Here is a 27,116-nt window from a genome sequence, read left to right on the forward strand (position 1 = left end):
TATTTCATGACTAATATATTGGAGTGTACTGTGCTTGCTGGCCAAACAATATTACTGATCACAAACCAGATGTCATTTTTCAAACTTCTTAAACCACTACACTCAAATCTAATTGAAATATAAGCAATGTGTTTATCTGAATCAAAATGTTTATTTTCTTTAATACTGCTTAATTGCTGCCAAAAGACCTGATGAATTTACTGGACATTAAATATTGGCAGTTAGATGATATCATTTGAGAATATTATCTAACAATTTTATCCTTGTTAATATTATAATTATTTGAAGCTAAGAATATGGCATAAAATATTTTTATGCCAAGAATATGGCATAAAAATTATTGTCAATTTGAATGTACCAGACAAAATCTAAATACTGATTATTAGACAAAAACAGTTTATATATTGAGTATCAAGTATTTTGCTTTGCTAATACATAAGAGTCTGCAACAATATTTCTACAAAGTATTAAATGACATTTCTGTGTTTTTGTCAACAGACCAGCAGTACTCATGGTCACCGACTCAGCACTTCAATGAAGAAAGATACTCCCCTGCTCCTAGGAATATGAAAGGATTATCTGGGAGTCGAAATCAACCACAGTTATGTTCTGGTCATACTTGTGGCTTAACACCCCCTGAAGATTGTGAACATACTCATGACCACATCCACCATGGGCAGGAAACAAGGCAATCCTATTTGCTCAGCCCAACTGACAGCTGCCCCATGGACCACCATCGTTGTTCACCCAGAAGTTCCATTCATTCCGAATGTATGATGATGCCCATGATGATGGGCGATCATATGTCTAGTAGCACTTTTCCCAGAATGCATTATAGCTCACATTATGATACAAGAGACGATTGTGCCATGTCACATGCCAGCACAAAAATTAATCGAATTCCAGCCAATCTCTTGGACCAGTTTGAGAAACAACTCCCTCTCCACAGAGATGGATTCCATACTTTACAATACCAGAGGACTTCAACTGCTGCAGAACAACGTAGCGAGAGTCCAGGGAGAATACGGCATCTTGTTCATTCTGTCCAAAAGCTCTTTACCAAGTCTCATTCTTTAGAAGGCTCTTCCAAAAGTAATGTCAATGGGACAAAAGGTGACAGTAGAGTGGATGATCACCATCACGGCCACCATTCGAAACATAGTAAAAGGAGTAAAAGCAAGGAGCGGAAACCTGAAAACAAGCATAAATCTGGCATGAGTAGTTGGTGGAGTTCTGATGACAATTTGGACAGTGATAGTACCTACCGAACACCCAGTGTGGTTAATAGGCACCATGTAGATCACATCTCCCATTGCTACCCGGAAACTCTCCAGGGCCCCTTTGGGGATCTCTCACTGAAAACTTCCAAAAGTAATAATGACGTCAAGTGTTCTGCTTGTGAAGGATTAGCTATGACCCCTGATGCAAAGTACATGAAAAGGAGTTCCTGGTCCACTCTTACAGTAAGCCAGGCAAAAGAAGCTTATCGCAAGAGTTCCCTTAACTTAGATAAACCTCTGGTTCATCAGGAAATCAAGCCTTCTTTGAGACAATGCCATTACCTTCAGGTAAGGAGTCTCAATATGATGACTGCGATTTTATATAACAATGTTAATATGAAACCCTCATAGATGATATTAACTGGTCTGCTCCGACAAAGTCTTTGAGGCATTCCTAATTCTTCCTTTGAACCCTAACCCTATGCAAGCTAGGACGATCACTTTAGTGCTTCGACTATCAAAGGATTTAGCAACACCAACAAAAATATATTAGCCCACATTCATGTGTTTTCACTTGAAATCTGTTCATTTGTCCTAATGTAAATTGGCCTGCAACTTTAATGAGTTCATTTACCCAAGCTGACAGTAGTGTCTTTAAGTCTGATGATGGAAAATGCATCTGTTTCCTGGGATGTGGATTAAATGAATGCACCAAAGGCATAATATATTAAAGACAGTGAATTGCTAGAGGTATCATACTGTGAAATTCTTAATTTTATTTAATTTCCCTCTCATCTCTGTCTCCTAATCATGCCATCACTGAATGTGCCAGGGGGAATGGTAGCCCACTGGGAAACATCCGTCTTTTACAGATGCCACTACAATTACTTCTATCTACAAAAGTACCATTAACAAAATTTAAAATTCTGAGATCTTCTCTTTAATATACAGTATATACATATATTTGTATTTAATTCACAATTTACTTCTGCTTGCCTGAGATTCATTGCTAAAGTGGTGCATTGATTTTAGAGAACTCTTCATAGAATAATGAACAATGCTAAATGCTAACTGAGTCATCAGGCCGTCAATTAATGGAACAGATAAGCAATTGTAAATCTGTCATGAGTCAGGGGATGGCAAACCATATCAGCAACACCTATTGCTATGGTGGTATGTTGTCCAAATCTCAATGGCTGTGTTTTAAAAGTAAATTCTAACCAAATTGTTTTCAAAATTTTTTTCCACAAAATAGATGGCTAGATAAAATATTATTTTACGGTAATGGCAAAAGCTTAAATTTTGCTTGCAGTTGGCAAATCAGTAATATAAAACACTTATTTCTATATTGATCAAAGAACATGACAAGTAGAGTCAAGTTTTACTCTTTGATTTATCCATCGTTATAGAAGTGAAACTCTTTTTTTTCCTCTCTCTCTCTATTTGTACCTGGAAAATCTCTAGTTCAATGTCTCCTGAACATTTTAGGATTAGGTTACAGTTATGACATTTCCTTGCCTAATCCCTTTTGACTCCAGAGCCTACATTTATTCATTAAAACCATCTTGGCAAATCATCCACCGCCACCTAAATTCCAGAATACCTCAAATCCTATCTTTGGTCATAAACATTGATGTTGTTGCTGTTTAGAATCTTCTCGTCCTTTTCTCTGCATCCCAATAGATTTTTTAAAAATTTCTATGCTATGGAAATTATTGCATATACAGATGAACATGTAATATAATGAACCTCATTGCATCCTAGCCTAGCTTTTGTGGTTGTGTTGTTAAGTGTTGTCAAGTCAGTTCTGACTCATAGTGACCCGGTAGAGGGTTTCTAAGGAACAGCTGGTGACTTTGAACTGTAGACCTTTTGGTTCTCAGTCCAGTGCTTATCCTGCATTGCCACACCAGGAGTCCAACCTAGCTTAAAAATATATCCATTAATGACCAATCCTATTTTGTTTCGATCACACTGTCTTTCTCACCCATATTATATTGACACATTTATCCTAAATATTTCTATATTTTTTTCAAAAATATTCCAACTGAAAGATAAGGACTTTTTTTTTTTTTTTGAAGCTTAACCACAATATCATTGTAAAAAAAAAAATTAAAGCAATAATACTTTAATATTTTCAAATAGCTAGTCAATATCCAAATTTTCTTGATTGCTCACAATTTTTTATAGAGTTTCTTTGAGTCAGAATGATTGTCTTTTAAATCATTTTGATCTACAGGTTTTCCCTCCCCTATTTTATCTCTATTCCTCTTGTTCCTCTCTAGAAAATTTCTGTTTGCTTGTTTTAGGAGCCAGTTCATTAGTCTGATCATTGGTTACAGACTGGATTTTGTGGTTGCCTTCCTATCCTCTCTGGTTGTTAGTAGTCAGACCTAGGAGCTCTTGAACTATCTGCTCATGGTTTCTCACTGTGCACTTGTGTGTTCACTTGATATTTTAAGTTCATTAATCGTATTTCTCAGTTAGCCTGTAGGTGCCTGATCCATGCCAGGTCTTCCTCTTCTTTTTCTGGGGCCTCCACACTGCTCAACATGGAGCAAGGAGGTGCCTAGGGGAAATCAGCAGGGTGGTAGAAATGAATGTACTATGTTGAAGCTGTGGCCTTAGCAAAATACATTTTTCAGACTTCCAAACAGTATTTCATTCAGTAGTAACATGTACAAAATGATGACAAGTTGTGATTTGATCCTGTGGAGGGAAAATGAGATTCAATAGAACACATTAAAGTAAAATTCTCCTGGGATTAAATAGCACTGTTTAAGACAAAGATGAGAAAGAGAAAAGGAAAACAATTACCATGCCCCCGACCCTTCACCCAAAACTCACCAATTGTTTCATCTTTTATTAGCTTCACAAATTTTCAGTGAAGTTTTAGTTTTATAGTTTACATTAAGTGTAATTGTCTTGGACATTAGCCTAACTTTCTTCATGTTCACATAAATCATATATCCTCAAAAATTAAGCCTGGCACACTATTATCCAAAGATCAGGTAAACATTTCCAGCAGCATGTAAATCACTGCCAGATCTCCAGTATGTACGTTGGTGTAGTTAAGTGCCATTGAGTCAGTTCGGACTCAGCAATTTTGTCTAGAGTTTCCAAGGAGCCGCTAGTGGGTTTGAACTGTTGACCTGTGGTTCAAACCAACCTTGGGATTCACTGCAATACCCTGCAGTGCCATGCCAGGACTTCAGTATGTAAGTAGGTATTGTTGTTCTTCTTAAGTGCTGTCCAGCCAATTTCCACCCATAGCAACCCTGTATAAGGTTTCCAAGGAGCAGCTGGTGAGCTTGAACTACCAACCTTGTGGTTCAAACTGACTTTGTAGTCCGACGCATTAACCCACAGCACTACACCAGGACTCCACATAAGTCGGTATAGCTTGTAACATAGTGGTTATGAGTTTGGATGCTAAATTCAAGGTCAGCAGTTCGAAACTATCAATTGTTCCTCAGGAGCAAGATGAAGCTTTCTGCTCCCATAAAGATTTACAGCCTCAGAAACCCCTATGGAGGGTTGTTATGAGTCAGAACTGACTCCACAGCACACCACCAACAACAACAACACATGCACTGAACAACAACAGCAAACATTCCCAATACATTGTATTCATTCAGAATGGCATTTTCTTCCAGAAGCAAATTCCTCACATTCTTCTCCTCTACCTCTAAATGAAGCCCACCACTTTCTGAGATGCAATTCAGTGATATTTTATTTTATTCTTTCTCATTGTTTTTAGTAACCATGGCTAGAGATTTATAAAGATGAACATCACAAATTATACTCCTATTTCCTCAGGCTGTTTTTGTCCTAGGACTTAATTGAATTGATGTCCTGCATTTTCAAAAAGGTTCTTTCAGGTATGCTCCCAGGTTTTGATTGAATTGGATTTTCTGGGGGGAAAGATAAACATTTCTGTATCTTCACAAGACCTTATTCTATTTCACAACCAGGTACAGAGGAACTAAAAGAATTTGTCTGTAGATGCTACTGTGAGAATAAAATGCAAAAGAGCCAGTAGAAGGGAAAAAATATTCATATGCTTTATTAGTTTTCTAATAAAAACTAGAGAGATCTGGAGTGGAATAAAGAGCATTTTATTTTTACCTTTGGTTTATACAGAATATATAGTAAACAGCAATGAAAAAAAATGTTCATGCTTTTAAGTAGATCAAAACAGACAGCAAAGAGGATTGAAAGAAAATTCTGATCCCTTTTTTTCTTTCATATTGCTCTTGTTTTTGTATTTTCTAGATCAGCAAGACAAAGCATTTAAATCCAAACTTTTAATGAATGTCATATTAACTTGGTTAAGTGATTCATCTCAGCTTAGCTCAGGGAACAGAAAGCACACTGTGTCATGTACCATGCTAAGTGCTAAGAATACAAAGATTAAGAAAGATGCTTGCTCCTGATCCAATCAGAGAACAGACAACAGCAGCCTGAGTCACATGAGGGAAATTTCAGGATTTGTTGGGAACCCAGCTGAGGGCTCATCCTGGCCACTCAACTCCTCATGGATGAGTGCCACCAAATGGCACTTGGACCATAGTCCTCCACCACTTTTTCCTCACTTTTCCTTTCCCCATCTTTCCCTCTTTACACTGACTTCTCTCTTTAGCCTCCTTTTTCTTCCATTCCCCTTCATTTTCTCTTAGTCAGATCCTTTCTTGGTTTAGAACTAGAAATGATCCTAGTTGTTCCTTAGTCCCAGTGACACCCCACCTGGTAATGAGGTTACAGATTTGAGGCTGAATGATTAATTTATTATTATTATTATGCTGTTTTGCATATTCAGATACTTTCAAGGACAGTGTTTTGTTTTTAACATGTGATCTCTTCTATTTTGCCATGCTGGGGGTAAAAGGAAAGAAAGGAACGGAGGAGGAAAGAAATAAATAATTTTGGGTAATAACAGAATTCCCCAGATTTTACAAGTGTTTCCAATTTCCTTCCTTTACTTTTTTTTTTTTTAATTTATTTCTGCAGCAGTTTAAAAGCTTCTCTGAATACTAAAAAATGAGTCAATCTTTGCAGCCATTCATTGCAAAGGACTTTTCACTCTCTCATGAGTCACTCCTCAGAAGCCCTATGCAGGGTCGCTATGAATCCAAGGCCTTTAACAACATTGTGTAAATAGAGTCTAGGTGTGGCACTTGTTGGATAAGCACTGGACTGCATGGTCAGTTTGAACCGTAACATCAGTGGTTCAAACTCACCAGCTGCTCCTCAAAAACCCTAAACAAGGTCGTTCTCTATGAGTCAGAATAGACTCAATGGCACTTAGCAACAGCAGTATTGTATGAATAGAAACTATGATGGCACAGTGAGTTAAGTGTTAGGCTATTAACCACAAGGTTAGGTATTCAAACCCACCAGCACTCCAAGGAAGAAAGAAGAGATTATATGTTCCCGTAAAGATTTATAGTCAGAGAAATACAATGGAGAAGTTCTGCTCTGTCCTATGTTATTGTTGTGAAGTGTCTTAAGTAGGCTAACTTATAGCTCTGACTCATAGATAGTGGGGTTTTTTTGTTTTTGTATTGTGAATATTGTGAAGATACCTGTCTTTAAGGTACCACAGTGAAATTTAGTTAGGAAGTTAATGAAGTTCCAGTATGTACACAAAAATAGATCATAAAAATTACATCATGATTCCCAATTATATTTGTTTAACAAATCTTGTTAGATAGTCCAATTTAGAAAAAAAAAATCCATCTTTTTATCTAAAGGTACAATCTCTATTATAGTTTCTACAATGACAGGAATTTAAAAGTGCTGTTAAGAAATACATAACATAGTGGCACTGTAGGATAAGCACTGGACTGCTAACCACAAGGTCGGCAATCCAAACCCACCAGACACCCCATAGGAGAAAGATGAGGTTGTCCGCTCCTATAAAGATTATAGTTTCAGAAACCCTATATAAAGGTTACTATGAGTTGGAATTAACTCAATAGCTGTGGGTTTGGTTTTATGGGCTTGATCATTTGTTTCCACATTATTCAGAAGTGAAAATTAAGTTTTTTTTAACTAAGTATCAAGGGACTGGAATAATCTTTGAAGCTGAGTAAAATGTCACAATTGTGATATTTTTGAAAATGAAATGTTTATCCTTAGTTTCTCACCTGTTTTCCCCAATGTCTGATGATTCTACTAAATTTTTTTAATCAAGCACTTTCTATCACCTTTCTTGATGTTAGATTCAATGTTTTTATATTTATTTGATCTCAGTTGTATTCTATGCAGCTGACCACTGTAGTCTTGCCAAAACATTCTCTCTCCTGGGGTCTTACCTTGCTGGTTACTCCTTCCTGTCTTCTCCTCCATTGGCCCTCAGCATAGCTCCTTTTCTTTGCTCGGTGTATGCTTTCTCTGTGTGATTTTATATGGATTAGGATTTAAACTCATTAAATATATTTATGACTTCCAAATGTTTGTAGCTCACCTAGACTTCTCCTGAGTTCAAGGCCCATATATGATCCTATCTTCATTGTATCACTTTTTTATTGTACTTTCCAGGCATCTGTAATCCAATTAATACAAGCCTCCTCTGATGCTTATTTGCAGCCATTTTTCACAGCACCAGAGCAACCCTTTAAAATACAAATCAGGTCTTAGTGAAAGCTGCCATATTAATGGATCTTGAAGATATTATGCTGAGTGAAATAAGTTAATCACAAACAGACAAAATTGTATGACTTCACTTATATAAAAAGCAAGAACAGGAACATGTATAATGTACAAAGTTTATTAATAGTTATTAGGGACAGGAGGGAGTAGGAATGTGGGGTCACTGCTTAGAGAGTACGGAGTTTCAGTTTATGTTGTCATTGTTGTTAAGTGCCGCTGAATTGGTTCTGACCCATAGAGATCCTGTATAGGGTTTCTGAGGAGTATCTGGAGAGCTTGAACCACTGACCTTGCAGTTCCAACCAACTTTGCAGTCCAGCTCATTAGATGCAAAAATTGAATTGATTAAGGATAGGCTTCCAAAGCCAATTAATTGCTGTCAATAAGTTGTACACCTGTAAAAATAATTGGCAGAATTATTTTTATATTTTGTGTACTAGATATACAAGTATTTGTAACAATGACACACAAAAAAAGTACCTGCTGAGGCTGCTTATAAACAACCATGTACATACCTTATGGTATTGGTTCCTTGGTTTGGAAGTTTGTTGTTATTTTTGTTAAATGCTGTCAAGGTGGTTCCAACATACAGTGACTCTATATAGGGTCTCTGAGGCTGTAAATCTTTGCAGAAGCAGAAAGCTTAATCTTTCTCCCATGGTTTGGAGGATTGTTGTTGTTATTATGTGCTGTGGAGTCAGTTCTGAATAATAGCGACCCTGTACAGGGTTTCTGAGGCTGTAAATCTTTACAGGAGCAGACAGCCTCATCTGGTTTTCACAGAACGGCTGGTAGTTTTCAAATGCTGACCGTGAGATTAGCAGCCAGATTGGTAACCACTACAGAGTCCGGGTGTGGCGCTGTGGATTAATGTGCCAGACTGCAAAGCCGTTTGATCTGCAAGGTTGGTGGTTCAAGCTCACCAGTCGCTCCTTGGAAACCAATTACAGGGTCGCTATGGGTCGGAACCGACTCAATGGCACTTAACAACAACAATGGTACCAGAGCTCCTGATTGTAGGATTAGGATCATGGAATATCCAGTTAGTGACTAATAACATGTTAGTGCTTCTGTTCTACTTCCTAATTCATTGCATACTCCCTGATGTTTTAAAAGCTTGCAAGCAACTACCTAAGATACAAGCATTGATCTCTATTCACCTGGAGCAGTGGAGGAAGAAGGAGAATCAAGAATAGGAGGAAGAGAAGGAAAGTGTGGTTAGTGGCCTCCATGGACAATGAAATCAGCAGATCTGTGTAGTGCCCAGATTATATTACTGAACATTTTGGTCAAAGATTATATAAATGAATCCTGATTTTTAAAAGAGGGAATGCAAAACAATTTCAAAATCTGGTGGAATTCAGACTTTCTAAAGACATGGAAGTTGTTAAAAATTCAAAACTATTGCCCTAAAATAGTCTTTAAACCTTAAACCAGACATATCCCCTGCAGTCTTCTTAAAACCAAACAATATTTTAGCTTAACTAATGAAGCATGTCTTCCTTGAGCATTGTTCTCTTTAAAGAACCATCTATATGAAAGTGGTAACAGTAACTGGAAAGATTAGACAGGAGCATTAGGGGCAATGAGTTCATGTTCTTGCTGGTGTTGGATGACTTAAGGTTGGTGATTCTATGTACAACAGAATGAAGTATGGCTTGGTCCTGAACAACCCTCACATTTTTTCCAGTGTTTTAGAATATTGTTGCAGTTACTGTGTCAATACAATTTGTTGAGTGTCTTCATCTTTTTTACTGAATCTCTCCTTTACCAAGCATGATGTCCTTTTTCAGGCACTGATTCCTCCTGATAACATGTCCATAGTATGTGAGACAAAGTATTGCCATCCTCACTTCTAAGGAGCATTCTGGATGTACTTCTTCCCAAACAGATTTGTTCCTTCTGGCAGTCCATGATATATTCACTATTGTTTGCCAACACTATAATTTACATGCATCAATTTTTCTCTGGTCTTCCTTATTCATTGTCCACCTTTTACATGGGTATATGAGGTGATTGAAAATACCATGGCTTGGGTGCATCTTATTCCTCAAAGTGACATCTTTAATCTATTATATTTTGAAGATGTCTTTTGCAGAAAATGTGCCCAATTCAATGCATTGATTTCTTGCCTGCTGTTAACATGGGCATTGATTGTGGACAAAAGTTAAATGAAATCCTTGACAACTTCAAACTTTTCTATATTTACCATGATGTTGTTCAGTGGTCAAGTTGTGAGTATTTTTGTTTTCTTTTTGTTGAAGTGTAATCCATACTGAATGCTGTAGTTTTTTGATCTTCATCAGTGATGGCTTCAAGTCCTTTTCACTTTTAGCAAATAAGGTTGTGTCATCAGTGTATCAAACGTTGTTAATTAACATTTCTCCAACTCTGATACCATATTTTTCTTCATATAGTGCAGCTTCTCCAATTATTGGCTCAGCAAATAAAGATTGAATAAATTTGGTGAAAGGCTCCAAGCCTGACACAGCTTCTTATTTTAAATTACTCAGTATCTGTTTATTCTGTTCCAACAACTGCCATTTGGTCTATGTACAGGTTTCCCATGAGCACAATGAAGTGTTTTGAAATTCCCATTCTTTGCAATAATTCCATTGTTGTTGTTGTTAGGTGCCCTCGAGTTGGTACTGACTTATAGTGACCTTATGCACAACAGAACAAAACACTGCCCATCCTGTGCCAACCTCACTGTCGTTGCTGCATTTGAGCCCATTGCTGTTGCCAATGTGCCATTCCATCTCATTGAAGGGCCTTCCTCTTCTTCCCTGACCCTCCATTTTACCAAGCATGGTGTCCTTTTCCTGGAATTGGTCCCTCCTGATAATATGTCTGAAGTATGAGAAACAAAGTCTGGACATCCTGGCTTCTAATGAGCATTCTGGCTATACATCTTCCAACACAGATTTGTTTATTCATTTGATAGTCCATGGTACTTTTAATATTCTCTTCCAACACCATAACTCAAATGTATCAATTCTTGAGTCTTCTTTATTCATTGTTCAATTTAAAAATGAATAGAGGCTATTGGAAATACCATGGTTTGGGTGATGCACATCTTAGTCTTCAAACTGACATCTTTGCTTTTGAACACTTTAAAGAGGTCTTGTACAGCAGATTTGCCCAGTGCAATACCTGGTTTGGTTTCTTGACTGCTTTTTCCATGAGTGTTGATGGTTGATGTCAGAAAAATGAAGATTTTGAGAACTTCAATATTTTCTCCATTTATCTTAATGATACTTATTGGTCTAGTAGTGAGAAATGTTGTTTTCTTTACCTTGAGGTGTAATCCATACTTAAAGCTATAGTTTTCAGTCTTCATCAGTAAGTGCTTCAAGTCCTCTTCACTTTTAGCAAACAAGGTTGTAGCATCTGCATATCACAGGTTGGTAATGAGTCTTAATTTACTCCTGCTGCCACATGCTTCTTCAGATAATCCAGTTTCTCCAATTATTTGCTCAGCACACAGATTGAATAAATATGGTGAAAGTATACAATCCTGGCACACAACTAGTTTTCTAATTTAAACCAGTTTCCCTTTCTTCTGTTCAAAGGACTGCCTCTTGGTCTATGTATAGGTTCCTCATGAGTACAATTAAATGTTCTGGAATGCTCATTCTCTGCAATGTTGTCCTTAGCTTGTCATGATCCACATTAACTGTAAACTTTTTCCTAGTCAAGGTACAGGTAAACATCTTTCTGGTAATCTCTGCTTTTAGCCAAGATCCATCTGACGTCAGAAATGATATCTTCATTCCAAGTCCTCTTCTGAATCTGGCTTGAATCTCTGGAAGTCCTTTGTCAATATTTGCTTGCAACCATCTGTGTATTATGCTCTGATTATAACATAGTTTGTTATAGTCCACATGGTCATGTCTCTCTGTATAATCAATAAAACACAGATAAACATTTTTCTAGTATTCCCCGCTTTCAACTAAGATCCATCAGACATCAGCAATGATAGCCCTGATTTCTTGTCCTCTTATCTTCAGCAACATTTTACCTACATGTTATATGAATGATATTTTCCCATGATTTCTACATTCCATGGAGTCACCTTTTCTGCCTTGGACACAAATATGGATCCCTTCCAGTTGGTTAGTAAGGTAGCTGTCCTCTAAATTTCTTGGCATAGGTGAATGAACGCAGTACAGTGCTGTGTCGATTTATTGAAACATTCTGTTTGGTATTCACTAAATTCCTGAAGTCCTGTTTTTTACCAAAGTCTTCAGTACAGTTTCAACTTCTTTGCTTATTGAGTTGGGCTGCCAACTGCAAGGCCAGCAGTTTGGAACTACCAGTGGTTCTGTGAGAAAAAGATGAGGCGTTCTGCTCCCGTAAAGATTTACAGCCTTGGTAACCCTGTACAGGGTGCAATGAGTTGCAACCTACTCCACACTACTTAACAAAAATAACAACAATGTCATACAATATTTTGCCCATGGTGGTGGTAATGTGCCCTGGAGTCTATTTCGATTCATAGAGACCCAGTACAGGGTTTCTGAGGCTGTAAATCTTTACAGGAGCAGAAAGCCTCATCTTTCTCCCGCAGAACAGCTGGTAGTTTCAAACTGCTGACCTTGAGATTTAAGCCAGATTTGTAACCACTACACTGCCAGAGCTACTTATGTTTCCCGTAGAATTCTTCAATACTGTACATGAAACCATGATTTTGTTTTGGTGTGTTTTTTGTTTGTTTGTTTTCTTAGCTTGAAAAATTTTCTTCCCTTTTTGTTTTCTGACTCCAGGTCTTTGTGCATTACACTATAATATTTTACTTTGTCTTCTTGAGCTGAACTTTGAAATTTTCTGTTCAGCTCTTTTATCCTGTTATTTCTACCATTCACTTTAGCTTCTTCACACATAAGACAAATAACAGAGTCTCTGCTGACATTCATTTTAGTCTTTTCTTTCTTTCCTGTTTTTTTAATGACCTTTCACTTGCTTTGTGTGTGATGTTCTCAATGCAGTGCCAAAACCTATGTGATCTTTGGTAATTAGTGTTCAGTGCATCCAAGTTATTCTTGATTATATCTGAATTCAAGTTAGATAAAATTAAGGTTGCATTTTGTTTCTCATGAGCTGGTTTTAAGTTACTTCAGCTTCAACTTAAACTTCCATATGAGCAATTGATTGTTCTGCAATCAGCCTCTTGCCTTGTTTTAGCTGATGATATTGAGGTTCTCCATCATCTCTTTCCACAGATGTACTTGATTTGGTTCCTGTGTATTCCAACTGGTGAGGTCCCAGTATCTAGTCACTATTTATATTGTTGGAGAAAGATCTTTGCAATGAATCAGTTTTGAAAACTACCATCATGTGATCACCGGCATCATTTCCATAACCAAAGTCATATTTTCTAACTATGGATCCTCCCTCTTTGTTTCCACCTTTCACATTCCAATCACCAATAATTATCAGTACATCTTAATTGCATGCCTGATCAGTTTCAGACAACAAATTTGGTAAAATTCTTCAAGTTTTTCATCTTTGTTTTTAATAGTTGATGCATAAATTTGAATAGTCATATTAACTAATCTTCCTTGTAGGTGTAGTAATATTATCCTATCACTGACAGCATTGTTTTTCAGAATAGATCTTGAAATGCCTGTTTTTGATGATTAATGTGTTTGTGTTAATGGGGGAGAGAAATTACTCAGGAATAACTGAAAAACTTGAAGAATATAGTTAATATCACAAACTGTACATGAAGAAAGTTTAATTGGTGTTTATTTTCTCAACAAAATATTTTTTAACTTGCGATTTCAAAAATAATATCCAGGGGACAATCCTACTCAGAACCATTTCCATTTAAAGTAAAAATCTGCAATGCAAACACATCAGTCTTGCTTTCAATTATATTCCTAATGGCTAGTGTGCATTGTGTGCATTAAATAATGATAATAATTAATTGATTAAGGAAGACATTTCCCTAGAGGGAAACATAGCTTTGTGTGTATTTTCTTCCTTGGTTTTAATACCTGAAGAGGGTGGTGTTGTTGTTGTGAAGTGCCGTTGAGTTGGATCCGACCCATAGCGACCCTATACAGGGTTTCCGAGGAGCTACTGGTGAGCTTGAACCACCGACCTTGCAGTTCAAACGGCTTTGCAGTTCGGCGCATTAACCCACAGCACCACACCAGGACTCCGTTACCTGAAGACAGTATTATTATAAAATTCTTGCCTTTTTACCTGTGCCTTGCTACTTGAAAGAAAAAGAGGAATAGTGTTTTAATATACAATGTTAAACTATCCTTAAAGCAAAAAATAAGAGTATCAAAATTTGCAGTAATGTCAAATTAGGAACATGCCTTTTTCATGAAGTATGCAACTAGATAATTAGGGTAATTAATTACAATTAAATGTAGCAAAGTCTGCAAATTTGATCTGTGGAAGTTGGTATCTTTAGTGAAGAGGAATTTATTCGTTCATTTACTCCCTAACTCACTTATATTTCTTCACACTTTTGCATTGGTCTGCTGATTTTTAACACTATAAAATCCCAGATTAAGGTTTCTTTGTTGAGATACAGTGGTATTGAGCATTATTCATCTGTTCTTTGTATAGTTTTGAGACATGCTTTAAAAATTGACATACTGTACTTGAAATCATTTTCTAAGGTTGACTCTGATTTGTGCTCTTGCCTTATTAAAATTTCTTCTGCCTGAGACTAGGTAATTGACTTCTTAGATATGTATCTAAGAAAATATCTAAGAAAACTGCAATCTGGTTTCACTCATTAGTTAATTCACAGATTGCTGAAAAAAATCTTTGTTTTTCTTTTTGTTTTGATTTATGAAAGCATGTTCAAATCCACAAAAATTTCATAAACTTGCCAACATGGATATGTCCTTTGATGTGGTATATGGGTCCCTTCATACTCTGTCCTTGGCTAAATTCACAGTCTCCTTCTCTGTAATTTCTTCCTCAAATGTTCATTCCAGTAAAGCAGAACTGTGTCTGCTTTTTCTAATAGAGGGATTTGAGGAGTGTGTGTGGTTGTACTGCTGCTTCTGCCTTAGTCCCCACCATGTCACCTTCTCTTACCTTTCTGCTGCTCAAATTAATTTATTGTTCAAAACCACAGAACTAGCCTCCAGGATGCATTCCCAGATCGTTTATCTCCCCCTACATAGGTAGCTTGCATTGATCTTTACTGTATTTCATTTGCTTCTTTCATTCATATTAAACTATATTATAACTCATTTCATTTCATGTCTAACTCCTCTACTGAGGAGTATTATGTCTTTGAGGAATATGACTTTTATTGAATAAAGGATAAGATTTTTATTTTTTAACTATTACAAAAAAGCAATGTATGGTCCATGTAGAAACTTCAGAAAATAAAAGAAAAAAAATTGAAATTTTCATTATTTCAATTTCCAGGGATAATTCCTATTATACATCAATCCCGATATTTTACTCTTTATAATGCAGAATATATATATTGTTATTATTAAGTGCTGTCAATTTGGTTCCAACTCATAGCAACCCTGTTTCCAAGGAGCAAATGGTGGCTTTGAACCTCCCAACCCTGCAGCACCACAACAGGACTCCATATATTATATATATTATACAGAGTAAAATTTCTAGAATGACATGTAACAGGGATTATGCCTGGGAAATTGGGATTATGAGATATTCTGGTGTGTTGCTTTAGGATCAGAACTGGACTACAAACCACAAGGTCAATGGTTCAAACCTACCATTTCTCAGAAACCCTATACAGGGTTGCTATGAGTCAGAACCGACTCCAAGTCACTTAACAGCAATTAAAAATTTTAGTAGGTTATGACTCATAGCCACTCAGTCTACATAGGGTTTCCCATGCTTTAAATCTTTGTGAAAGCAGAAAGCCTCATCCCTCATCAGTCTCCCATGGAGTGACAGGTGGGATCGAACTGCCAACCTAATGGCTTATAGTTCATTGCTTTTCGTACAGAACCACCACACTCTCCAATTTTTAAACTGCGTGTATGCTATAGATTAAAAAAATTACCTTTCTTCCTTCACAGACATCTTTCTGTGGCACAATAAATATTTTTCTACAGTATTATATTTGATGGTCATAATAAACAGCAGAAGCAACCTCCTTCACTAAGACAGTAACACTATTTCCTCCCTTTACCTTAGTGAATAATTCACCAATACTTGGCACTGAATCTTATTTATAAAGGATGTATTTAAAGAAGTTAAGTTGTTGGATGGAAGTTAGTAAAAATCTTTAAATCTTCTTTATAATCTTTTCATAAAGATAGTCCTAGATTAACAATGTCATGTGGGAAAAAAAATGTTTATTTCACTGCATCTTTCCCCATATTAGTAATTATCTTTTTTTAATTGTTAAAAACTTATCTTTGGTAACAGACACATGAACAAGAATTGGTGTATACTCATAAACGTAAATTCTGCATTAGTCACTTTTTTTTTTCAATACTCAAAAATCCTCTTGCTTGAAATAATATCTTATGTGAAACTAAAATTATAGCTGTTACACTGATGCTTATTTTCTCAATTGCTAATTTCTTGCTGAAGAAGCTGTCACAGTGCTATTAGCCATTTATTTTGTTATACCTGCAGCTTTAATTGCTATGCATTGTAATCTGTATGATTTTTACTTTTACAGGTCTTTAATATTTCACAAACATCTTTCTGGTATTCTATGCTTTCAGCCAAGATACATCTGATGTCAGTAATGATATCCCTGGTTCTGCATCCTCTTCTGAATCTGGCTTGAATTTATATTGATGTACTATGCAGCCATTTTTTAAATATCTTCAGCAAAATTTTACTTGTATGTGACTGTAATGATATTGTTCAGTAATTTCCGCATTCTATTGCATCACCTCTCTTTGGAGTGAGCACAAACATGAATCTTTTCCAATTGGTTGTCCAGGTCTTCCAAATATCTTTGCAGAGTTGAGTGACCACCTCCAGTGCTTCATCAATTTGTTGAAAGATTTCAATCTGTTTTCCATCAATTCCTGGAGAGCCTTGTTTTTTGGTTTGTTTGTTTTTAACCAATGCATTCAGTGCAGTTTGGACTTCTTCCTTCAGTACCATTGGTTCTTGATCATATATTACCTCTCAAAATGGTTAAACATTGACCGTTTGGTGGGGGGCGGGGGATGTACAATGATGTTATGCAGCCTATCTTCTCTGATGCTTTCTATATCATTCATCAATAACCTCATATGCATGCGAAAGCTGGACAGTGAATAAGGAAGACCATAGAAGAATTGATGCTTTTGAGTTATGGTGTTGGAGGAGACTATTGAAAGTGCCATGAAATGCCAAAAGAACCAACAGATCTGTGAAGTAAGAAGTGCAGCCAGAGTGCTCCTTGGAGGCCAAGATGGCCAAACTTCATCATTCATACTTTGAATATATTGTCAAGAGGGACCAATCGCCGGAAAAGGGTATCATGTTTGGTAAGGTGGAGAGTCAGAGAAAAAGAGGAAGGTCCCCAATGAGATGGATTGGCCAAGTGACAGCATTGATGGACTCAAACATGGCAACAGTAGTGAGGTTGGCCCTGTACTGGGCAGTGTTTCGTTCTGCTGTGCATAAGGTCACTATGAATCGGTACCAACTCGATGGCACATAACAACAACAACAGCATATCATTCAATATTTTGACCACAGAATCCTTCAATATTGTAAGTTGATGCTTGGTTTTTGGTTGTTGTGTTTTGTTTTGTTTTTTTTCTTTCAGCTTGATTAATGCCAAGTGTGCTCTTTCCTTTTGAATTTCTAACTCCAGGTCTCCGCACATTTCATTATAATTCTTTGTCTTCTCAATCTGCCCTTTGAAATTTTCTGTTCAGTTCTTTTACATCCTCATTTATTTCAGAGTCTCTTTTGACATTCATTTCAGTCTTTCCTTTCTTTGCTATCTTTTTAATGACTTTTTGCTTTCTTCCTGTTTGATATTCTTGATGTCATCCCACAATTCTTCTGGTCTTGGATCATTAGTGTTTAATGCACCAAATATGTTCCTTAGATGGTCTCTAAATTCAGGTGGGGTATGTTCTAGGTCATACTTTGGCTCTTGCTGACTCATTTTAATTTTCTTCATCCTCAGCCTGAACTTGTATATGGGCAATTGATGGTGTGTTTCACAGTCTTCTCTTAGGTTTGTATGGGTTGGTGATATTGAGGTTTTCCACCGTCTCTTCCCACATATAAAATCAATTTAATTCCTGAGTATTTCATCAGGTGAGGTCGATATGTATAGTCATTTTTTATGTGGTGAAAAAAAGATATTTGCAAGTCATTGGTCTTGCAGATTTCTATAATGTGAATTCTATCATACAGCATCATTTCTATTTTCAAGGTCATACTTCCAACTAATGATCTTTCTTCTTTGTTTCCAACCTTTGCATTCCATTCACCAGAAGTTGTCAATATATCTTGATTGTATGTTTAATCAGTTTCACACTGAAAAAGTTGGTAGAACTCTTGTATTTCATCATCAGTAGTTTTAATGGTTGGTGCATAAATTTGAATAATAGTGATATTAACTGCTCTTCCTTATAGGGCTATGATTATTACTCTGTCACAGGCAGAATTGTACTTCAAGATGTATCTTGAAATTTTATTTTTGATGAATGTGAAGCCATTCCTCTTTCAATTTGTCATTCCCACATACTAAACTATATGATTGTTAGATTTAATATGACAATTCTAGACCATTGCAACACAGAATTGTCTAAGTTGTCAATCTCCCATTTTATTTTTGACAACTTTAAATTTTCCTAGGTTCACACTTTGTACATTCTGTGTTCTAATTATTATTGCAGCTGTTTCTCCTAATTTTGAGTTGTGCCCCATCAGCAAATGAAGCTCTTGAAAGCTTTACTACATTTGTGTCATCATGATGAACTGTAGTTTGAGGCATCTCTTCCCCAGTCATAATTTGAGTACCTTCCAACATTAGAGACTCATCATCTAGCACTATATCTGAGAGTTTTCTGTTATTATTCATGAGGTTTCCAGTGGCTAAACATTCAGACATTGTCTTCCTATCCTTTTTCCTAGTCTGTCTTAGTCTAGAAGCTCCATTGAAATCTGCCTATCATGGTTTGTAAAATATAAGTGGCATAGCTTCCAGAATCACAGCAATATGCAAACCACCACACTGTGACAAACTGACAAGTGATTGGCTGTCTTTTTAGACTAGCTCCATGAATTTCTGTTTTTGTAAAGTGGGGATCTCAAGTTCATGTATGGCTAATGAATACAAAAACATTTATCTGCTTTATAGTTTACCCTGCACTTAAAATTATTGAGTAGGTTTTATATGCATAACATTAGACTGTAATCTATAACATATATTGCATATTTGCATGTTGCTGTGGTGCTAGAAGCATTACCAGGGGTATTTCAAACATCAGTAGGATGACACATGGTGGAGAGGTTTCAGCAAAACTTCTAGACAAAAGTATTCTAGGAAGGAGAACATGGTGTTCTACTTTGAAAAACTGGCTGATGAAAACCTTATAAATGGCAGCAGAACATTGTCTACTGCACTGCTAGAAAATGAACTCTTCAAATTTGAAGGCACTCAAAATGAGACTGGAGAAGAACTGACTCCCCAAAGTAACTTTAATGGCATTGTTGTTGTTCAGTGCCGTGGAATTGGCACTGACTCATAGTGACCTGGTATAGAGTTTATGAGAAGCAGCTAGGAGGTTTGAACAGTCAGCTTTGTAGTTCACTGTCCAGTACTTATGATACAGCACGCCACCAAGCGGTAAAATTTTCAAGATAGTCATTTGCTGATGTGACAAAACTCAAAATGTGAAGAAACAATATTAAATAGCCCTTAATAATCAGAACATAAAACACTCAAAGTATAAAACTACAACAATTGAAAGTCATAAAAAATGAAATGGATTGAATTAAGATCAATATCCTGGGCATTAGTGAGCTGAATCAGATGGGTATTGACCATTTTGAATCAGACTGGTATACTGGGAATAACAAATTGAAGAGCAATGGTGTCATATTAATTGTCAAAAAGAACATTTCAAGATCTATAGTGAATTACAACACAGTCAGTAAAGGAATAATATCCATATGCCTACAAGGAAGGTCAGTAAATACAACTATTAATCAAATGTACACAACAACCACTAATACCAAAAAGTGAAGAAAGTGAAGATTTTTTAAATTTCTACAGCCTGAAATTGATCAAACATGAAATCAGAATGCATTGATAATTACTGGTGATTGGAATGTTAAAGTTGGAAAGGAAGAAGTATCAGTAGCTGGAAAACATGACATTGGTGATAGAAAAAACTCCAGAGATCCGATGATACAATTTTATAACACCAATGACTTATTCATTGTAAATACCTTTTCCCAACAATATAAATGGTTACTAAATATGTGTACCTCACCAGAGATAATACACAGGAATCAAATCAAATACATCTATGTTGTTGTTGTTAAGTGTCGTTGCATCAATTCAGACCCAAATGACCCTGTGTGGGGTTTCCGAGTAGTGGCTGGTGTGCTTGAACCACCATCCTTGTGGTTCCAACTACTTTGTAGCCCAGAACATTAACCCACAGTGTGACCCAGAACTTCGTCTATAGAAAGTAATAATGGAGAAATTAATATGAGGGCCAATTGCAGAACATATCATTAGTTGATCATATACAAGTTCAAGTCGAAGCTGAACTTCCATGGGATACAAGGGATACAAGGCACAGCCTAGAATATATCCCATCTGATTTTAGACATCATCTCAAGAATAGAGTCAACACTTTGAACAGTAATGACAAAAGATCAGACAGCTGTGGTATGGCATCAAGCTTATATGTGAAGAAAGCAAAATGTCATTACAAAGAAAGAAGAAGCCAAACAGACACCAGAAAAGACTCAGAACTTGCTCTTTAATGTACAGTAGCTAAACTGACTAGAAGAAATGATGAAATTAAAAAGTTGAAGACCCTCAACAAGAAGGATTGTCACAGTTGCTTCAACACTGGGCTTAAACATGGCAATTTTGAAGACTGTGTAACACTGGGAAGTGTTTCATTATGTTGTATGAAAGGTCACTATGAATCTGAACTGACCCAGTGACACCTAACAATAACAACAATTAAGAGTTCTGTATTAAAGGTGTGCGACAGGGTTGTATTCTTTCCCCATACTTATTAAACCTGTATGCTGAGCAAATAATCCGAGAAGCTGGGGTTTATGAAGAAAAACATGGCATCAGGTTTGGAGGAAGACTCATTAACAACCTGTGATACGCAGATACAACCTTGCTTGCTGAAAGTGAAGAAGACTTAAAACATTTACTGATGAAGATCAAAGAGCATAGCTTTTGGTATGGATTACATCTAAATGTAAAGAAAACAAAAATCCTCACCACTGGACCAATAAGCAACATTCTTATCAACAAAGAAAAGATTGAAGTTGTCAAGGACTTCATTCTTCTTGGATCAACAATCAACATTCATAGAAGCAGCAGTCAAGAGATCAAATGATGTACTGCATTAGGCAAATCTGCTGCACAAGACCTTTTTAAAGTGTTGAAGAGCAAAGATGTCAGCTTGCGGACTAAGGTGTGCCTGACCCAAGCCACGGTATTTTCAATAAACTCATTATGCATGCAAAAGCTGGACAGTGAATAAGGAATACCGTCGAAGAATTGATGTATTTGAGTTATAGTGTTGGAGGAGAGTATTGAAAGTACCATGGGCTGCCAAAAGAACAACCCAATTTTTTTGGAAGAAATGCAGCCAGAATGCTCCTTGGAGGCCAGGATGGCCAAACTTCGTCTGTCATACTTTGGACATTGTCTGGAGGGACCAGTAATTGGAGAAGTATATCATGTTTGGTAAGGTGGAGGGTCAGAGAAAAAGAGGAAGACCCCCAACGAGATGGACTGGCCAAGTGGCAGCATCAATGGGCTCAAGCATGGCAACAATTGTGAGGTTGGCTCACGATCGGGTATTGTTTCGTTCTGTTGTGCATAAGGTCACTATGAGTCGATACCAAGTCGATACCAACCGATGACAACAACAACAACAACCAAACAGTAGATGATATGACTATTTCTTCTGAGTATAGGTGTTTTGTATGTAAGATATAGTTCAATTTATAGAATTAATCTTCTACTACTTTTCAACTTAAAAATACTGGGTAAAGTTCCAATATTAATAGGAATTTTCTTCTTCACTTTTCCCTTCTTTGTACTTTACTTTCTCCTTCCTCTACTGTTTTCACTATCTTCCTCTTCCATTTCTTGTATTTCATTATCTCTACAGTAGATAACTCTATTTTCTTTAAATTTCTTAAGTTTCTATTTCCTTTTCTACTAGATGGAGATAAATTTAAATGTTGTAAATATTAGTAGTGTTTTTTCTAGTTACTGAGTTCAAAATTAGGGGTTTTTTCTTATACATTCATAACATTTTCTATAATGTTTATCACTTTTATAGTGAGGAGGGGGACATTCATTTTATTTCAATGTCCGTTTAGCATTTGAATAACAAAATGCTAAGAAGTATCTATCATTGTGCACATGACTTTAAAATGATACTTGACCATGAAAGGCAATGACTTCAAGGAATTGTAGAGAATTTGCCCCCTCAAAAGCCACCTATAAAATTCTAATCGACAAGAGTGATGTGTATTGTATATCTGTTTTATCCTAGGTGCCTCAAGATGAATGGGGAGGGTACCCAACTGGTGGTAAAGAGGAGGAAATACCCTGCAGGAGAATGAGAAGTGGGAGTTATATTAAAGCCATGGGAGATGAGGAGAGTGGCGAATCGGATTCTAGCCCCAAAACATCACCAAAGGTAGCAATCCGACCAGAGCCCTTGTTAAAGTCCATTGGACAGAGACCACTTGGAGATCACCAAACGTAAGAACTACTAACTTGTCTTCCCTCTTGTAGAACAAATCTTCTGTATATTGGAATTCTTCTTTCATCAAAGCTAGTAAACCTTAGGCTATCTGTCATCAACTTAAAAAAAGACTCCATGACCATCAATTTTCAAATCCTTTTTAAAAGAAAGGGACCTTTAGTTACTTATTTATTATATAATAATTAAGGAAATGTTGTTGTTACTGTTAAGTGCCCTTGAGTCATTTCTGACTCATAGCCACTCTGTATAATGGTTCAGAGTAACAACTGGTGGGTTTGAACTGACAACCTTGCTGTGCAGTTTGCAGTCTAATGCTTATCCTTCAGCATTACACCAGGATCCCAATGAAGAAAATACGGATAGGCATGTTTCTATAACAAATTTTGAAGCAACTATTAGTGTTATCCATTTGTGTCTTTTCAGATATTTCAAATTATTTTCATCGAATGGATATAATTCTTTTTGTGTAGATTTGTGTGTGGGAGGGGGTAAAAATCATAATGTTGTTGTTGTTGTTGTTAAGTGCCGTCGAGTCGGTGCCGACCCATAACGACCCTGTACAGGGTTTCCAAGGCTGTAAATATTTACGGGAGCAGAACGCCTCATCTTTCTCCCGCAGAGCAGCTGGTAGTTTCGAACTGCTGACCTTAAGGTAGTTTCGAACTGCTGACCTTAAGGTTCACAGCCCGATTCATAACCACTACACTACCAGAGCTCCATCATAGGGGATTTTTTTGTTTACTATGACTTTATAAGTTCATATTTCTAGGTAACAGGTTTGTGTGTGTGTGTGTGTGTAGATAGTAGGACATGAATCAGCTTATTCATGTACAATAGGCTTTATGTATTTGTCTGAAAATTCATTATAGGCAGAACTTTGGATTTACTGACAACTCCTACTTGCCTTTTAATGTTATGTAAATTTGCCTTCACTGTGAAATGATTGAACCAACCCCAACTAGCTCTTCAAATTCTTCATCACAATAAGGTTCACTTGAAGCAAAACTTTTAAATCATTGAAATGGTTTTGAGCCTTTTTTTGCACTACAAATAAAACAAAAAAACCTACTGCCATCAAATGGATTTAGACTCAGGCTAAATAAGAAGTGTGTGCACCTGATCCAACTCACATACAAATTCTTAAAGAAACAGAGAGGAACAAATCTCATTCGTATGTACCCTGAGGACATGTAATGATAAATTTAACTATTTACCAAACTATAAACAGATGGAATTGTTTGAGAAATCAGCTGTTCAAAGGAACTATGAAAGCATGACTATTACTTTTAATATGCATATTATTGTATATGTCAGATCCTGCCAGCTAAATTTGGATATAAATGGTAATAACTGCCTTATATGTTACCACTGTTTTCATACTGCAAGTTGTCAGTTGTACCAAGTGAACAGAAAACAATAGGGTAAATAAGCTTCTTAATACTTTACAAAAGTTGCTTAAAAGTTATTCATTGTAATCCATAAAGTGAAACAACAAAGCACACTGCAATGTTATCTTTGTATCCTCACTCATGCATGCTGCACAGTTTTAGGTAAAATCACTGTGTAATTTCTTCCAATAAATCATTGAAATTCTTAACATTAGCTTGCATGATGAAAAATTAAGTTTTTAATTGCAACTGAATGTTCTGTTTAACAAATTTGAACCTTATCTTCATTATCTAGTTTAATTAAATTCAACAGCTATTGTGTTAGAAATACCAGACAGGAAACATCATGTGAGTGGGGACCAATGTGTGTCACATTCAGTACCTCTCTCCACGATGCTTTCCACGTAGAACATCTTAACTAGGAACAAGACAAAAATCTTCTTCTGAAGAAATTTACAGGGAAGGGAGGGGAAGTGGGGAAGGAAGGTAGACTGAAACAAAGAAACACTTATTATTACAAAGGAGTTCTGGTATGGTGCTGTAGGATAAACACTGGACTGCTAACTACAGGGTCTTGGTTCAAACCCACCAGCGGCTCCTCATGTTGCTATGAGTTGGAACCAATGCACAATTATTACAAAAGTTTATTGGAAAACTATAAAAACTACTATGTGGCACAAGGGCGAGCCCTTTGACTCATTTACTCCCAAAACTAAATGGTGCGGACTACACCTTGGCTCTCATCGACATTTTATTTGAAGATTATTAAAGATATGTTTCTTTGATCAGCTATCAAATTGTTGTATTGTGGAGTGTTTATATGTGGTTATGATGCTGAAAGGAGCTCTGGGAGTGAAGTAGTTATGAGTTGGGCTGCTAACCTCAAGGTCAGCAGTTCAAAACTACCAGTTGTTCCGTGGGAGAAAGATGAGGTTTTCTGCTCCTGTAAAGATTTACAGCCTCAGAAATCCTATACAGGGTTGCTATGAATCAGAACCAATTCGACAGCACTTAACAACAACAATGATGCTGAAAGCTATGCCATTAGTATTTCAAATACCAGCAGGGTCACCCCTGATGGACAGGTTTCAGTGGAAGTTTGAGAATAAAGGGGAGTAAGAAGAAAGTCCTAGAAATCTACTTTCAAAAATTAGTCAATGGAAACATGACCAATCATAACAGAATTCTGTCCAATTTGCTTGCTTTGGACTGCTATTGTTGTTGTTGCGAAGTGCCATCGAGTCAGTTCCGACCCATAGCGACCCTGTATAAGGTTTCCATGGAGCAGCTGGTGAGCTTGAACTACCGACCTTGCAGTTCAAACGGCTTTGCAGTCTGGCGCATTAACCCACAGCATCACACCAGGACTGCTGCTATAGAACATGAAATTTGAAGGCTTTTTGCCTGTGAAAGACTCTACCCTAGCAGACCTTAATTCCATTTTGTACCTAGGTTTAAGTGTTCAGATGCCAATTTTTCATGAGTACCTCATTCACCTCCGACAGCTGAACGGGCAGAGTTAGAAACAATATATTTAAAAGTAGGATTTGGGGTCACCCTAGACCTAGGCTTTGCAGGAACATTCCTTAATGGTTGCCTAGTGTGTTGGAGTCCTAGTGTGTTGGAGTCCAGTGTGGCACTGGACTGCTAACTGTAGGGAAACAATTGAAATCCCCCAGTTACTCCTTGGAAACCCTACATAAAGTCAATATGAGTCAGAACCAATTAGAAGGCACTTAACAACAACTTCAACTAGTTGTCATGTCATTCATGGAGAGCCTCAGACTAAGTTTCCTATTTGCAGTAGTCCTGTCCCTGCTTTGCATAAGCCTGATCTGCGTATGTGACACTTGATTGGTGCCATCAGTCATGGTTGTGGGAGGAGATTGCTGTGTTCTGGTCACCTATATCTGGTTACCATGTGGAGATAGAATCTGGAAACTCATCATGGCATCTATGATTTCCTTTATCCAGGTGATTTATGTTTGTCTTTGTTTTGCGTTTACTCCTATTTAAGGCATAATAAAGAGTCTATATAATACTTAAATCTTTGAAGATGAAGGTCTCTTTTCTCCCCTAAAATAAGACACATAATCAGGAGACATAAGTCTCTAGAAGAAGATATCATGTTTGGTGAAAAAGAAGTCAACAGGACTCTCAATGGGATGAATAGACATCTTTGATGGATTCAACATGGTTAAAAACTACAAAGAGACACATGACAATTATGAATTATATCAAACTTCTCTGCATGAAAAAAATCACATTTTCAACTATGTTACTTATTATATCTCACAAACCCTTTAATACCTGCCTAGGATCCCAGGTCCTGAATTACTAAATAGATGACCAATGGTGTAACTTCTCATTCTAGAAGTTTGTCATTAATGTCATGATTTTATACATTAAAAAACAAATCATTGGAAAGGGGGGAATCAAAGCATGTTCAACAAATAATTTTAATATTTGTAAACATTATCTTCATGTTCCTTCTTTCCTAACTAATCCTCTAGAAACTGTTTTATCTTCTGGTATTTTTTTTTACCTTTAATGCTGAATTTTCCTCATCATATTATAATTTATTTTTATCATCCAGTATTACATTTAGCTTTATCCTCATAAAAGTAAGAGACTGTGTCTCAGGGACTAGGTGTCAATACAAACAATGATCAGAAGATGGCATTAAGGATTCTATATTCATAAAACCCAGTTGAATGTATTGGATTGTGTCCAAAAAAATATGTGTTATAAATATGCCTTTGGTTATAATCCTATTTGGAAATGGGATGCCTTTGTTATGTTAATGAGATAAGATTAGTGTGATGTGTATTTTAGGTCAATCTCTTTTGATACATTGTTGTTGTTGTTTAGTGCTATTGAGTTGGTTTCAACACACAGACACCCTGTATAGGGTTTCCTAGGAGCAACTGGTGAGTTTGAACTGT

The 27,116-nt window shown here is 36.6% G+C and overlaps 1 protein-coding gene across 2 annotated transcripts in view; it reads left to right on the plus strand.

Moving 5' to 3' along the window:
- DLGAP2 (discs, large (Drosophila) homolog-associated protein 2) overlaps window positions 1-27,116 on the plus strand; it is a 327,825-nt gene that overhangs the window by 108,976 nt on the left and 191,733 nt on the right. Inside the window, exons 2-3 of one of the 2 annotated variants that reach the window (XM_006866711.1) lie at window positions 499-1,568; window positions 22,568-22,779. In XM_006866711.1, coding sequence (XP_006866773.1) covers window positions 567-1,568; window positions 22,568-22,779 — 1,214 coding nt within the window. In that variant the 5' untranslated portion in view covers window positions 499-566. Of the gene's footprint in view, window positions 1-498; window positions 1,569-22,567; window positions 22,780-27,116 lie in introns of those variants that run through there. The other variant, XM_006866710.1, reaches the window with a different exon arrangement.

This window comes from Chrysochloris asiatica, unplaced genomic scaffold (assembly GCF_000296735.1).
Source record: "Chrysochloris asiatica unplaced genomic scaffold, ChrAsi1.0 scaffold00095, whole genome shotgun sequence".
In the NCBI taxonomy this organism is placed as follows: Eukaryota; Metazoa; Chordata; class Mammalia; order Afrosoricida; family Chrysochloridae; genus Chrysochloris; species Chrysochloris asiatica.